Source organism: Desmodus rotundus, chromosome 9 (genome assembly GCF_022682495.2).
Source record: "Desmodus rotundus isolate HL8 chromosome 9, HLdesRot8A.1, whole genome shotgun sequence".
NCBI lineage: Eukaryota > Metazoa > Chordata > Mammalia > Chiroptera > Phyllostomidae > Desmodus > Desmodus rotundus.
This window is the reverse complement of record NC_071395.1, coordinates 105,069,331-105,083,613: the sequence shown is the minus strand read 5'-3', so window position 1 is coordinate 105,083,613 and position 14,283 is coordinate 105,069,331. Positions and strand designations below refer to the sequence as shown.

At 45.6% G+C, this 14,283-nt stretch overlaps 3 protein-coding genes and 1 long non-coding RNA gene across 4 annotated transcripts in view; 3 read left to right on the top strand and 1 right to left on the bottom strand.

Annotated features, from left to right (window-relative positions):
• Positions 1 to 14,283, bottom strand: part of LOC128779282 (uncharacterized) — a 217,114-nt gene that overhangs the window by 25,763 nt on the left and 177,068 nt on the right. The window contains exon 4 of the long non-coding RNA XR_008425177.2: positions 3,278 to 3,411. This is a non-coding gene — a long non-coding RNA (uncharacterized lncRNA). The remainder of the gene's footprint in view (positions 1 to 3,277; positions 3,412 to 14,283) is intronic.
• LOC128779277 (keratin-associated protein 2-3-like) lies at positions 215 to 693 on the top strand. Its single transcript, XM_053911712.1, has one exon. It carries the CDS (start codon positions 215 to 217, stop codon positions 623 to 625), a length of 411 nt encoding a protein of 136 aa, XP_053767687.1. The 3' UTR covers positions 626 to 693.
• LOC112316347 (keratin-associated protein 2-3-like) lies at positions 5,057 to 5,594 on the top strand. The gene is made up of 2 exons (XM_024573183.2): positions 5,057 to 5,350; positions 5,444 to 5,594. The coding sequence occupies exons 1-2, from the start codon at positions 5,097 to 5,099 to the stop codon at positions 5,592 to 5,594; spliced, it is 405 nt and encodes a 134-aa protein (XP_024428951.2). The 5' UTR covers positions 5,057 to 5,096.
• LOC112316346 (keratin-associated protein 2-3) lies at positions 9,211 to 9,775 on the top strand. The gene has a single exon (XM_024573182.3). It carries the CDS (start codon positions 9,211 to 9,213, stop codon positions 9,616 to 9,618), a length of 408 nt encoding a protein of 135 aa, XP_024428950.2. The 3' UTR covers positions 9,619 to 9,775.

The following is a 14,283-nucleotide window of genomic DNA, read 5'->3' as shown; positions in this document are numbered from 1 at the left end:
GTCTAGAGAACTTACTAACCAACCAGTGCCATTTCAAATAAATAAATAAATAAACAAACAAAAACAAGGAAGTGACCCTGTGCCCTGGGGGTCATCAGCCCCTGGCCAGGGTATATAAGGGCCCCAATGGGAGGAGGACATTCACACCTGAGAACACCCGCTCCTCTCACCAGTCTCACCCAGATCCAGATCCAGCCCAGATCCAGACACCACCATGACAGGATCCTGCTGCGGCTCCACCTGCTCCTCACTCTGTGGGGGAGGCTGCTGCCAGCCCTGCTGCCAGCCCTGCTGTTGCCGAGACCCCTGCTGCTGCCGCCCCTGCAGCTGCCAGACCACCGTGTGCCGCCCTGTGACCTGTGTGCCCCGCTGTACACGCCCCATCTGTGAGCCCTGCCGCCGCCCCATCTGCTGTGACCCCTGTGGCCTGCAGGAGGGCTGCTGCCGCCCCATCACCTGCTGCCCCACATCGTGCATGGCTGTGGTCTGCCGCCCCTGCTGCTGGGCCTCCACCTGCTGCCAGCCCATCTGTGTGCAGGCGCCCTGCTGCCGGCCCCCCTGCTGCCAGCCTGCCCCCTGCCGCAGCACCTGCAGGACCTCCCCCTGCTGCTGCTGCTGCTGCTGAAACCCAAGGTTCCCACAGATCAATACACTGCAGCCCAAGTTCCTGTTCTGCATTTTAATCAAGTTGAAAGAAAAACACATTTTTCCCCATAAAGTGGCAATAGTTATTTTTTTACATCCTACTATTTGGATATACAAGCTGATCTTCATCTCCACCTTAGGCCAAATTCCTAGGTGTTCCCATTAGCAGAACTCACCATGAATGGCAAACCCACCTCTAAAAGTCCCTGGAGTGGACTTGGCAAACCCATCCTGAACTCTGGAGGCTGCCCGAGCCTCCCCGTCATCGTTTGTAAAGTGCTGCTCACTTGTTTTCAATAAACTAATTTTTCCTGTAAACCTTCCTGCTACCTGATTCATTTTTTAGTGCAGGTATATTAGTGTGCACTGATGAGCAGACAAAGAACAGGAAGGAGAATGAAGAGGAAGAAGGAAAAAGACAGAGGATGAAGAAGACAGAAGAGGGAAGGAAAAAAGGTGCTAGGGTTCCTGGAATGAGTCTTGAACGGTGGCACCGGAACAGCCAGGCAAGTCCTCAGGCTGCTCACATAGGCAGATCTACACACACCAGGTCCTCCGCGGTGCGCACAGACCTAGGCTCATATCTCACCCGTATCTCCAGGCTCATGTCTAACTCTCTGCACTAAGTTTCACTTCCAGCAACACTAAACTTCTCACAGTAACTGACACACACCATGCAGTTCCATTTGTCTTTGCTTTTGTTGTGTTCTTTCATTTTCCTGGAATATCCTTTCACCTTCCCCTTTCCCTCGCCTCTTCATCTACCTCTGAGTCATTTCCAAGTTCAACTCAGTCTCCTCTAATAGTCCTGTCCTAACCCCTCACCACACAGACACACACACACACACGCACTGGCTAGGTTAGGTGCACTAACATATGCCAATAGCATCCTGTGATCCTGTGCTTATCCCCCTGCCCATAAGGCATTGCATTGAGGTGATCTGTTTCTCTTCCTCCAGTGATGAACCGATTCATTCACTCTGGCTCCCAGTACTGAGCTCAATGTTCAGAACAGAGTTGGTAATTAATTTCTATTTGTTGAATCAACCTACATTAGAAGGGAATTGTCTTTAGGACAAGAATTCTAAAAGGTAGATATTTACTTAAAGCAAAAACTTCAGCACCTAGTACAACTTAACTTCTCTCACCCTTAGGTTTTCTCATGTGCAAAATAGGAACCCTAATACTCATCAATGTAGATTGCTGGGAAAGTGAAATGACCTTATGTATGTAGGACGCCTGGCACCCAGTAAGCATCCAGCACCATGCATTCATATTCCTTGCCGCACATCTGAGCATCACTGTATCAAGCAGGCTAAAAAATATGCTATTTATCCCATGTCATTGAGAGTGGGGAAGGGTTCAGGAAGGCCCTTTTTTTTTCAGGATTGTTCACATCCACTGGCAGAAACAAACTTTCTAATAAATACAATAAAGAAGGTCAGAAACTTCATCATCAGACTGAGGCTGTCTTGTAATGAAAGGGCTCTTTAAAAGTTGATCTACCAGCTCACAGGAAAGAGTCCTAGATTACGGGATCTATGAATAGGGGTTTAGCACCAGGAGCAGAAAAGAGCTGGGGAAACATTCGTTTCCCCTCATCCTGGAGCACCCAAAGGAATTAAACAGCTCAAACCCGTAAGAGACTTCAAAGGTTACCTGGTTTAGCCTCACCTGGCTTTAGGCAGGTGAATCTTGAAACCACTTAGAAGAGATATTTCCTTTTTAAATCCCAGAAATAAATCCCACTGGTTCCCTGATTATCTAGAGTTTTCTGTCTTTTCCAACTGAAATATTTTCTCTTCTCAGTTAATGACAACCCTCTCTTCCATCTTCCGTGTTTATATGGATTTTCTCATACACACGGCCCATGAAGATTCTCGCCATCTCACGGACGAGGACACTGGGGCTGGCCGTGTGTAGCACTTGCTCTAAGTCACACAACTGCTGAACAGCGGAAGAAGGATCTGGATCCTTCTTGGTCTTTCCCATTCATTCCTGTTAATCTTCCCCACCCCCATTTCTAACTCTTAGGATCAGAGGATATTTTAGAGATCATTTTAGAGACTAGGAAATGCATATTCTGTTTGCAGGATTTTGAAAATTTCCTAACATCCAGTGGCCCCAAGACTGGTTCCTAACAAAAAAAAAAAAAAATGAGGGTGTGGTCCACCAGCACAGGAAGTCGCTAACACTAGAGTCTTTTTTGATCCAAGCGCAATAATCCTACAATTTATCATCAGCACGGTCAGCATTTACTTGCTCCCACTCTGGTAACTGTGTTCTTGCAGAACCTATCATTTGAATGATGTGACAAAAAGCCCCGGTGATGAAGACCAGGGACACATCTCTTATCCCACATGCTTAGGTCCATTAGTGCACTGCAGCCACGGAAACCACACGGCACAGAGCCGCCACATGAAGGAAGACAAACGATTTCTGCTGGATTTTGAGAAATAGTGGACTTAAGTGAAATCACATAAAATCGCGTTTTGATAGACTCAAAGCAAAACAGGGCTTTGTGCAAAAGAATTAACATCAGGACTGGCCTGTGAGAAGCACTGAGGGCCCCCCTTCTTGGGAAACTATAGAGCTGAGATGAAGGCAAATGTCACGTCTGGAAAACTCTTACCTGAAACTCTGCCTCTGGGTTGGACATTGCAGCTGCTTCTCTGTGTTAAGGTGACAATGATCCTGGCCAGGCCACAGCGGGTGGGATGTTCCCTTCTTACTGAGGTGACTTCAGACAGCAAAGTTTCTGAGAGCCTGTAATTTGAAAACACAGGGTTTCTTAGTACTATGTCTTTTTGTTAGAAGGAAATGAAATAACAGATATATTTCCGTTCCTAGTATTTGGATCTCTGTACATATTTTAAGCCAAATAACAATATGCAAAACCATAAATCCAGCAAGTTCTTATTTCATCTCACTAGATGGGATAGAATCTGTGATAACTGCTACTACATGTTCACCACTTTGAAGTGACTCAGAGTTGAGAAAAGACTGGGAGTCAACCTTCGATCAGCGTTTATACTCAACAGAAGGCCATACTGGTACGCTACACCTTTGCCGCTCTTCCATCTGCGTGGCCCAGGGGTCATTTCACAAATCTGGCCTCCCACAAACTGGGACGGGCAAAATGGTTGACAAACTCCAAGGACTTCAAGGACCAGGACTCTGGTGGACCAAAGAGTGTATTAAAAAACGATCACACCAAACAAAACATACTTTGGAAACACATTTGTTCTGACAGTCATCAGCGACCCTTGGATGATGTTCTCTTCAGCCAACTTTTCAACTATATATTTACTTTCTATACCCCCATTTTTCCAGCTGAGGCTAAAAAAGACAAAGCCATTTTATCAGTCATCAGTTCACTTAATTCCCCTTGTCTTTTTCAGAAGCCCAACTTCACCCTTCGCAAGCAATCAAAACCACAAATCTAAGCATCTACTCCAGCAATGTAATTGATTCCTTTACAAATATTTTCAATATTGAAGAACTCAATACAAGTGCTTATGTCACACCTAAACAGCAAGAAATGCTCAATTCAAATTTTATTCCTAAGACCATACTCAGGGATGGACATTCAAAAAGGCACAACGATATCAGTAAAATCCACATTCAGTGTGGCCTTATTGTCCCATGAAAATTTCCTCTCCTTCCATTGCTTTATCTGCCTTTGTCCTGCTTTCCTAAATTTGTAATTACTGTGTGATCAGAAACTACTTAAAATTTATTTTTCTTTCTTTTCCCTCTCCATCCCCAATAGTACAGCACTGTTTACATAGTAAGCGTCTCATCACTCATCATGAGCAATAGGCCAACTCTAATGGGCTATAACAACATCACTCGGCGGTTTGGGTGGTTATTTCCACGTAAACAAGGGGAAGCAACATGCTGTTTCACAGAAACACTGCACCATTCTTTTCATAGCAAAATCGGTACACATCTTTTATGAGCCATTTTAGTTTTGCTTTGTTTTCTCTTGTTTTAGAAATTCTTGCTTCATCACAAGAGATCAGGCCTGTGAACATTATGGGCTCACGCTTAATCATGGATGTAGAAAAAGGGGAAAGTGTGAGAGAGGCAATACTGGATTCTACTGGATTCTTCAAACTTTCAACTTGTCACATGGTCTGGCAAAATGGGCTATTCAATGAGTAATTTCTCAGAAGATATAAATCATCAGGTATTCATTTCAAGCGAAAAGCAGGAAGAAAGGAAAGCATCCTTCAGTGATGTTGGAATTGCTGCCTCAGCAACTGAATCCACCAAACTTGAGTTCTCATATCAATGGGCAACCACAACTTTAGGAAATGACCTTGTGCCTTGGGGGTCATCAGCCCCTGGCCAGGGTATATAAGGGCCCCAATGGGAGGAAGACATTCACACCTGAGAACATCCCGCTCCTCTCACCAGTCTCACCCAGCCCAGACCCAGACACCACCATGACTGGCTCCTGCTGCGGATCCACCTGCTCCTCACTCTGTGGGGGAGGCTGCTGCCAGCCCTGCTGCCAGCCCTGCTGCTGCCGAGACCCCTGCTGCTGCCGCCCCTGCAGCTGCCAGACCACCGTGTGCCGTCCTGTGACCTGTGTGCCCCGCTGTACACGCCCCATCTGTGAGCCCTGCCGCCGCCCCATCTGCTGTGACCCCTGTGGCCTGCAGGAGGGCTGCTGCCGCCCCATCGCCTGCTGCCCCACATCCTGCACGGCTGTGTTCTGCCGCCACCGGATCTGCTGCGACCCTTGTGGTGTTCAGGAGGGTTGCTGCTGCCCCATCACCTGCTGCCCCACATCGTGCACGGCTGTGGTCTGCCGCCCCTGCTGCTGGGCCTCCACCTGCTGCCAGCCCATCTGTGTGCAGGCGCCCTGCTGCCGGCCCCCCTGCTGCCAGCCCGCCCCCTGCCGCAGCACCTGCAGGACCTCCCCCTGCTGCTGCTGCTGAGCAGCCCAATAGGAAACATTCAGAGTGTTCATAAATGTAAAAATTCTACCCACCCCTGATAAATCAGATGAGAGACAGCACCTTTGCAAACTCCTTGCTCTTCAAACTAGCTCAGCAATAACTTTCTATTCATTTTCTACATAGTTATGCAGCAATTTCTGGCCCTCTTTAAGAATCTTTAGAAAAATTCCAATTTTATCATGTGAGTTCTTGGCTTGAATAAAAGGAGTGAACAGAGACCAAAGCTCCTTCTGAGTGACACTCGAGGCCACTGACTCATCAACCCTCCTCTACTGCTTCTCGATGGGATATTTTTCCGAAACAGGGTTACATTCATGCTGGGATTTTGCATGGTAAAATAATAAAATTTTATTTCTGGGAAGCAAACGTGTTTCTCTTTATTGCTTATTAACCATAATCTTCAAAAGCTTATATTTAGCTTGAGTTATGGTATGCAGAATCAAAAGAACCAAAGGAAAAAGGATTCTCCCTGACCATTTTTTAGCCTTAGGAACAATTCCAGTGCAAAGTCTGTAATTTTGAAAGCAACTGAAATAACTCAGAACGCCTCTTGTTAAGTACCTTCATATTTCAAGCCGCAGATTTTGTAGTGATGCTGAGGGATGCAGAGCCTTCAGCAGGTCCCTCTGATCACGAGTGACTCATAAATCATCAGCACACGTGACAAGGGGGAGGAACCCCAGGTGTTTCCTGAGTTAGAAAACTACGCAGTGATTCATGTCAGCTGGTACCTGGGAATCCCCGACGACTAAATGCCTGTGCTGGAAGAACCACGTTCCAGCTTCTTCCACAGCGCCCACCCGCGCCATCATGGCCCATTGGAATTTCGGGGGGGTCACTGTTGCTGAGCCAACGGAGAGAGATGTACTTTGGCTGGAACCATTCCGATTTCGAACTGCAAATAATTTTCGCATTAAACAGTGTTAACGTACTTGAGGTAGTGATAACATAAATCCACACCGGATATGTTGTTGTCATCAAGAACTTCTAGGCTGGCCAGGGAACTAACTACTATTGTGTTCCTGAGAAACACGCAGCTAGTTCCCAACATCTGATCTGTAAGGGTTTTGTGGAACGTGCTGCCCGTATTCTTGGGCGTATCTACCTGCCCCGTGCAGGCAGGCGGGCGGGCGGGCTTTGTGAAGGCCCGGATCTGAATTGACTTTGCTCACTACTAGATTCCCGCTGACCTGCACAGAATTCGGCACATAGTGTATGATCGGAAATTACTTGTTGAAGCGTTGAATAAGTCCCAATGCTTAGAGAGTTGGAAGAGAGAGACTTCGCCCCACCTACAACCATGCCGGACACGTGAATTCTTATAGTAAAATGACGAGCCATCTCATAAAGAAAAGCCTTTTTCCTGAAATGTGGTATAAGTCTCTCAACAAGTACTCCATTATATTAAAAGCTCAGCTTTGGCGGTATATGCGCGGTGGTGTTTTCTCTGCACTGAGAATTTAGCAGTTTACCGATGGATAGGCTCACCAGCCTAATTTCTTTCTCCATATTCTTGACCAGCACTTTCAAAAATCTCTAATTTCATCTGTTTTTCTTCATCCCAGAATTTTTCTTATTAGCCTCCCAGAGACTTCCTCATCATCCAGTATTTTCTCCCACGTAGACTGTTTTGTTTTCTCCCAGGCTCGGCATTGTTACTGGGCTGCGTGCTTCCACAGTAATGCCACACCCTGGTCAGCCGCAGCGGCTGTGCTGTGCAGCGGGTAAGCTGCAAGGGACTGCACAAGAGGCGGGGCAGGAGGAAGGCCTGAACCGGAGCCTTCAACCACAGACCTAGAACAGACTTCGCTGGAGAGCCAAAGGCCAGAACCAAGCAAATCCAGAGGCAGAGGCTACCAAATTGCTGACGACAGGGTTCTCCTCAGGCCCTGACAGTGTGAAGCGACTGGATTTCCAAGCTGGTTCCAGGGGCAGGAAGAAACGCAAGCACAGCGCAGCGGGAGACAGTGGGGTGAGAGGCGCCAGGGAAAGAATGGACGGAATCTGGAGACCACCCCCTGGCTGGGGTCACTACCTGGGGCTTTGTCATGCTGGCAGGCTGCCACCTTCACATAGGTTGTGGCTTTGTTCGTAGTGCCCCAGGGCCAACCAATTATGTCCAATGTTATTATCAATACTACCTCCTTATGGCATGTCTGGGAGTTTTGAGAAGGTTGTGTGGGAGATAATTCTTCCAATTCCTGAGGATATTGATGAGACATAGAGTCCTGTCAGGTGACTCTAACAATTAGCCGTTTCACAAATAACAGCTATTAAAAACAATAAATTTACTTAAAATTCCTAAATAAAACAGACATTACTTAACGACAAGGAATGTGACACCCACAGCTCTGATCTTCAGCTTCTTGGGCTTACAAATAATGTTTCCACAGATGTTTTTGGAACAATTATTGGTCCCAATGCTGCAAAGTGTGTGACTTTGGGCAAGTCACTCATCTGGTTCCTTGTGTATAAAATGATGACTATAATAATACCTACTTCGTAAGACTGTTATAAAGAATAAAGCAACACATTTATTTCTTTTGCATAATGCTTGGAACAGAGTTAGAACTCACTGATACTGGCTATCATGAACACTATAAATAATGAAATTCACCTTGTTATGAAAAAATATAATTAGGAAAATTAATGAGCATGTAATCTAAGACCAAAAAAATTGTGTAGAATGGAATGGTGGTGACCATAGACTGGGTTTGGGAGAAAAAAGAAGATAACTATTTATAAATAAAGTCCAGTGGTGGTTGCCAGGAGCTACAGAGGGGCGGTCACAGAGAGTCAGCGTGTAAAGGATATAGAGCTTTAGGTGTGCAAGGTGAAGGGTGCTGGACATGGAGGGCGGTGATGATTGTGCAACACTATGAATATATTTAATGCCAATGAACTGCAGAAACTAAAATGGTTAGATAGTAAATTTCATGTTATGTGTATTTTTCCAACATTTTTAAAATGAGGGGGGAAAAAAGGAAGACTGATGATAGAGTTCTACTAAGATGCATTCCCGCAGCTCCAAAAAGTAGAGTGAAAAATTCTTTTACTGACAAACCGTGGCTTTTAAAATACTCCTGTAGCACAGTATTCTTCTGAACTTGTCTTGCCTAGAAGGCTCAGCGGGGCAAAGAGACGCTCAAACTTGGGGAATTCGCTTCCACTGTCAGTACGTGGCCCTCAGAGTATGACGGTTACTCTGTGCTGCCACAGCACCAATGGGGAAAAGCATCACTAAATTATAAAGATAATTGGAGACTTTGAAGTTAGGGTCATTAAGTTCATATCTGAACCATAAATAGCAAAATATAATGAGCATTCATTAAATAAGGAAAACAAAGAGTCTTTTCTATGTACCGGAGCACCTAAAAAAGTGTCTAGAGAACTTACTAACCAACCAGTGCCATTTCAAATAAATAAATAAATAAACAAACAAAAACAAGGAAGTGACCCTGTGCCCTGGGGGTCATCAGCCCCTGGCCAGGGTATATAAGGGCCCCAATGGGAGGAGGACATTCACACCTGAGAACACCCGCTCCTCTCACCAGTCTCACCCAGATCCAGATCCAGCCCAGATCCAGACACCACCATGACAGGATCCTGCTGCGGCTCCACCTGCTCCTCACTCTGTGGGGGAGGCTGCTGCCAGCCCTGCTGCCAGCCCTGCTGTTGCCGAGACCCCTGCTGCTGCCGCCCCTGCAGCTGCCAGACCACCGTGTGCCGCCCTGTGACCTGTGTGCCCCGCTGTACACGCCCCATCTGTGAGCCCTGCCGCCGCCCCATCTGCTGTGACCCCTGTGGCCTGCAGGAGGGCTGCTGCCGCCCCATCACCTGCTGCCCCACATCGTGCACGGCTGTGGTCTGCCGCCCCTGCTGCTGGGCCTCCACCTGCTGCCAGCCCATCTGTGTGCAGGCGCCCTGCTGCCGGCCCCCCTGCTGCCAGCCTGCCCCCTGCCGCAGCACCTGCAGGACCTCCCCCTGCTGCTGCTGCTGCTGAGCAGTGTGTCATCCCTAAGTGTCTCCCAGTAGATGGCCAGGTCCATCTGCATCTGCTGTCCCTTAGCTTCACTGCAGAACAACAAGCCTTTCCTTGAGAAACTATTTCTCATCTCTTCAAACTACCTCATAGTAGGCACTGAAGACACCTTTCCAGGCTAAGTACTGATCAAGAATCCCCTGTCTTCTTAAGACTCTGGTAACTCCAAATCGTGTTGTCTGCTTTCTAATAAACTGTACTCTCAGCACAAAAATAGTGGTCTTTGTGACTTTTCTTTTCAGAAGATTCTGTCTGTTTTGCCTTGAGATCTTCAAAGAAAATGCCAAATAATCCTCCTATATTGTTTTATACAATCATCTAAACCTGATTAGTTCCCTTATTATCCTTTAAACAGCACTCACAGGGCACCGAGCTGAGCGAGGCAGGTGGGCGTGGCTATATTTTCATCACATATGCAGGGTCGCTTGTGCTCACTACTCCAGACACACAGAACACCTTCCAAACGACCAGTGAGGGGGCTGCATCTAGGCCGACCCTTGGGTATGCGCGTTCCCAGTCAGAGGGTCCTTTCACTGAGCTGACGCTGTTAGCGCAGAAAGAAAGCCCACCATGCTGGAGGTGGAACGAACCTTCGGTGACCTCTGGCCAGTCACCTGATTTTGAAGCTGAGGAGCAATGAGTAATGAAAGATTAGTTCTTACTAATATAACTGTAAGGTAATTATAATCACCAATGCTCAGGAAAGACCCAGGAGAAGCCAAGCACCCCCCCCCCCCACACACACACACACCAGGAACTGCCTTGTCCTTTGTGGCAAGTAGAATGCTGCTCGAATGGTGCACTCCCGCGGGGTGGTGCAGGTCTGACTGTTATTCAGAATGTTATTCACAGTGTTGGCTCTTGTGGACATTAAATCCACGTTGACTCTAGAGGGCTGTTTATCTTTGCACTCAGGAATCAGACACTAATGGCATTTTCCAAGCAAATTAATCAATTGTTGTCAATCTATACGCATTTGTTAAATATCTGCTACCATAAAAGCACCGAGTTGACCACCCTGAGGGAACATAAAGAGATAAAAGAGGGCTCCTGTCTCAAAGAAGCTATAATCCACTAGGGAGAGGAGGTATGAATAAGAAAAAGGTCAAATTGTACCTAATATAAACAATATAAAATAGAAGAAATGCCAAAAAATAGTTAAAAATAGCTGAAGATTGTAAAGCTGTAACATCATATAATTGCCCTGTCATGTATTTAAGTAACAAAAATGTAAGCTATAAAATATTCAACTATTCTGTGAGGAAAGATGGGTTCTGCATTTCTGTATCTATGCTTTAGGTATGTTTTCACCTTAAAAAAATCTGGAACATTATGCAAGAAAATCTAAGAGTAACTGGGAATAATATTCATTTTCTTCTTTATATTTTATGAACAATAATTTTTAAAATGAACACATACAGCATCTGGCAGAAGTAACACCCGCTTGAGTGTGGTTGGCAGCATAGTAACATGGGTGTAATAATCTATAGTTTTAATTTGAACATTTCACCTAAAATGTCCTATGGTGTGGTTGAATGTGATATTATGTTACAGAATTACATGTTTATGATCTTATAATAGAAGATTCTGTAGTAAAAAAATGGGCGCTATTTGTGCTGGACCCTGTGTATTTAATTACTTAACCAATACAAGATGCCAAGTGCCAGGCACTGTTCTGTTCCCAGTGCTTGGCAAACACGATCTCACTGAACGCTCACAACAGCCCTGGTATGTACTGCTGTTAACCCCCCGTAGCCCAAGGACACACAGCCAGTAAGTGGCAAGGTTTTCAGCGGGTGCTGTCCAGTTTTAGGGTAAGTGGCATCAGAGAATAGCATATGACTAGCCTGTAGTGTCATATCACAGACTTCTGTGGCATAAATTATTAAGACATGACCCATATTTTCTCTGCCTGGAAATAAATTTTGGCTGTGGGGTGGGGATGCGTGTCTTAGACTGAATCAATGCTAGAATCTCTTGCTGAGGAATTCGTGAACTCTATCTTTGTGTATCTTTTATAAAGGGGAGGGATAATTCTCTTTAGGATATTTTGGTCAGAAATGTTCAGAGTAGAGAAATTAGGCTTGTTAACTTGAGGTGTTAAGTGTCTTCGGAAGAGGCTCCCTCTGCGCAGAATGTGATCATCACGAAGAACTCCCAGCAACGTGAAATACTGATCATCATAAAACGTGCCTTGAAGAGCAAAGCATGAGCAACAAAACCAAAACCAACAAGTGGGGCTACATCAAACTAAGCTTCTGCACAGCAAAAGAAGCAGTCAGCAAAACGAAAAGGCAACCTACTAAAAGGGAGAAAATTGCGCAAACCACATATCTGATAAGGGGTTAATATCCAAAATAAATAAGAAACTCCTCCAACTCAATAGCAAAAAGGGAACCAATCCAACTAAAAAATGAGCAGATGACTCGAACAGACATTTTTCCAAAGAAATATAGACGGCCAACAAGGACACAAAAAGCCTCTTGGCATTACTAACAGTCAGGGAAATGCAAATCAACACCACAAGGTGGTATTGTCTCACACCTGTTCGAGCGGCTAGTATAAAGGAGAGCGCGCTGGCGAGGATGTGCAGAAAAGGGAACCCTACACACTGTTGGTGGGATTGTAAATGGACACGGCCACTGTGGAAGAGTATGGAGATTCCTTAAAAAAAAATTAAAATAGAGCTGCCACATGATCCAGCAGAGATACCTTCACTCACATGTTAAGTAGAGCAATACTCACAATAGCCACAGCACAGACTCGACCTAAACATCTAGTGAGAGAGAAACAGATTTTAAAATGTATGAGGCATATCCACTTCTATAGATGTATACACACACACACACACACACACACACACTGGAATATTATCGGCCATAAAAAATAAGGAAGTCTGCCATGTTTGAGACCGTGGATGGGCCTTTAGGGCATTAAGTAAGTGAAATAAGTCAGACAGAGACAGATGCCGTACGATCTCACGTACACACGGAATCAAAAACCTGGAACTCACAGACACAGAGCGTAAAAGGTGGTCGCCAGGGGCAGAGGTACAGGAGAAATGGTGAGATGCTGGCCAAAGGGTACAAACTTCCACTTGTGAGGTGACGAAGTTCTGGGGCTCTAATTGCACGGCGTGGTGACTGTGATTAACGAGACTGTACTGCGTACTTGAACGTCGCTATGAAAGTAGAGCGTTAATGTTCTCACCGTAACTAAAATAGTCATGTGAAGTGGAGGATATGTTGATTGACCTCATTTCAGTGAGCACGCTGCAATATACACGTGTCGGATCATCGCAATACGCGCCTTACTTATTCAACGTTATGTGTCAATTATATCTTAATAAACCTAGGTGGGGAAAGAAAGCAGAACATACAAGATTTTTTTTTTTAAATGTAGGCTCTGGTCACTGCCTTGAAAAGATCACGGGTGTCCACAGACCAGGGAAAGAACGGAAAACGTGAGAGAGTCAAAGGTCCTCAGAGTTGAGAACTGTGCTTGATTTCTCCCTCCTCTGTCTCCCCAGCTGTGACTGTATGTCTAGTCCATTCACATTCTTTACAAAGTCTTAAAATTGTGCTTGAAATTCTATGTAGGGAATTTTAGCTCCTGGGGCCCAAGGCACATTCTTTTGAATAGTGAGAGTGATCCTGCAGTAATCACTGTGCGGTGAATACTCGGAGGGCGAAGCAGATAAGCAATGAGACTGCTCCCACGTGATTCCTTAACTGCCTCTGCCCGGGCTTCCTGAAGAAGCATGTCCAGCAGGCGCTGGCAGAGCTGTCGCAGAGCGCAGAGTGGCGGCGTGGCCTCCTGATGCTCTTCCTCCGCCCAGTGTTTCCTGTGTGTTTGCGATGTGGGTCGAAAGACCTCCGTCCTGTCACTTCTTAGTCACCGCACAGGGCCAAGGTAAATCGAGAAAACACTTTTCATGACATTGTTCTTTACCACACACACAAGAAAAACAAATATAAAAAATGTCATGTTTCTAAGATGACCCACAGACATGTGAAAGGATGCTCAGCGTCACTAGCCATCACAGAGATGCAAATTAAAATCACAGGGAGACATCACCTTACACCTGTCAGAATGGCTACCACCCATAAATCAACAAAAAACAAGTGTTGGAGAGGATGCGGAGAAAAGGGAACCCTAGTGCACTGTTGGTGGGAATGCAGACTGGGTCAGCCACGGTGGAAAACAGTATGGAATTTCCTCAAAAAACTAAAAATAGAACTGCCTTTTGACCCAGCAATTCCACTGCTGGGATTATACCCTAAGAATCCCAAATTGCCAATTCAAAATAACTTATGCACCCCTATGTTCATAGCAGCGCTATTTACAATAGCCAAGTGCTGGAAATAGCCTAAGTGCCCATCAGTAAATGAGTGGATCAAAAAACTGTTACATTTACACAATGGAATACTATGCAGCAGAAAGAACACCTACCTTTTGTGACAGCATGGATGGAACTGAAGAGTATTATGCTAAGTGAAGTAAGCCAGGCAGTGAAAGACAAATACCATATGATCTCACCTATAAGAGGAATCTAATGAACAAAATAAACTAATGAGCAAAATAGAACCAGAGGCATGGAAACATGGAACAGACTGACAGGAAGCA

Coding starts and splice junctions, on each gene's coding strand:
- LOC112316347 (XM_024573183.2), top strand. CDS start 5,097: ATGACTGGCTCCTGCTGCGGATCCACCTGCTCCTCACTCTGTGGGGGA. Junction 5,351..5,443: donor CCCATCGCCTGCTGCCCCAC/ATCCTGCACGGC, acceptor CTGCTGCCCCAC/ATCGTGCACGGCTGTGGTCT.
- LOC128779277 (XM_053911712.1), top strand. CDS start 215: ATGACAGGATCCTGCTGCGGCTCCACCTGCTCCTCACTCTGTGGGGGA.
- LOC112316346 (XM_024573182.3), top strand. CDS start 9,211: ATGACAGGATCCTGCTGCGGCTCCACCTGCTCCTCACTCTGTGGGGGA.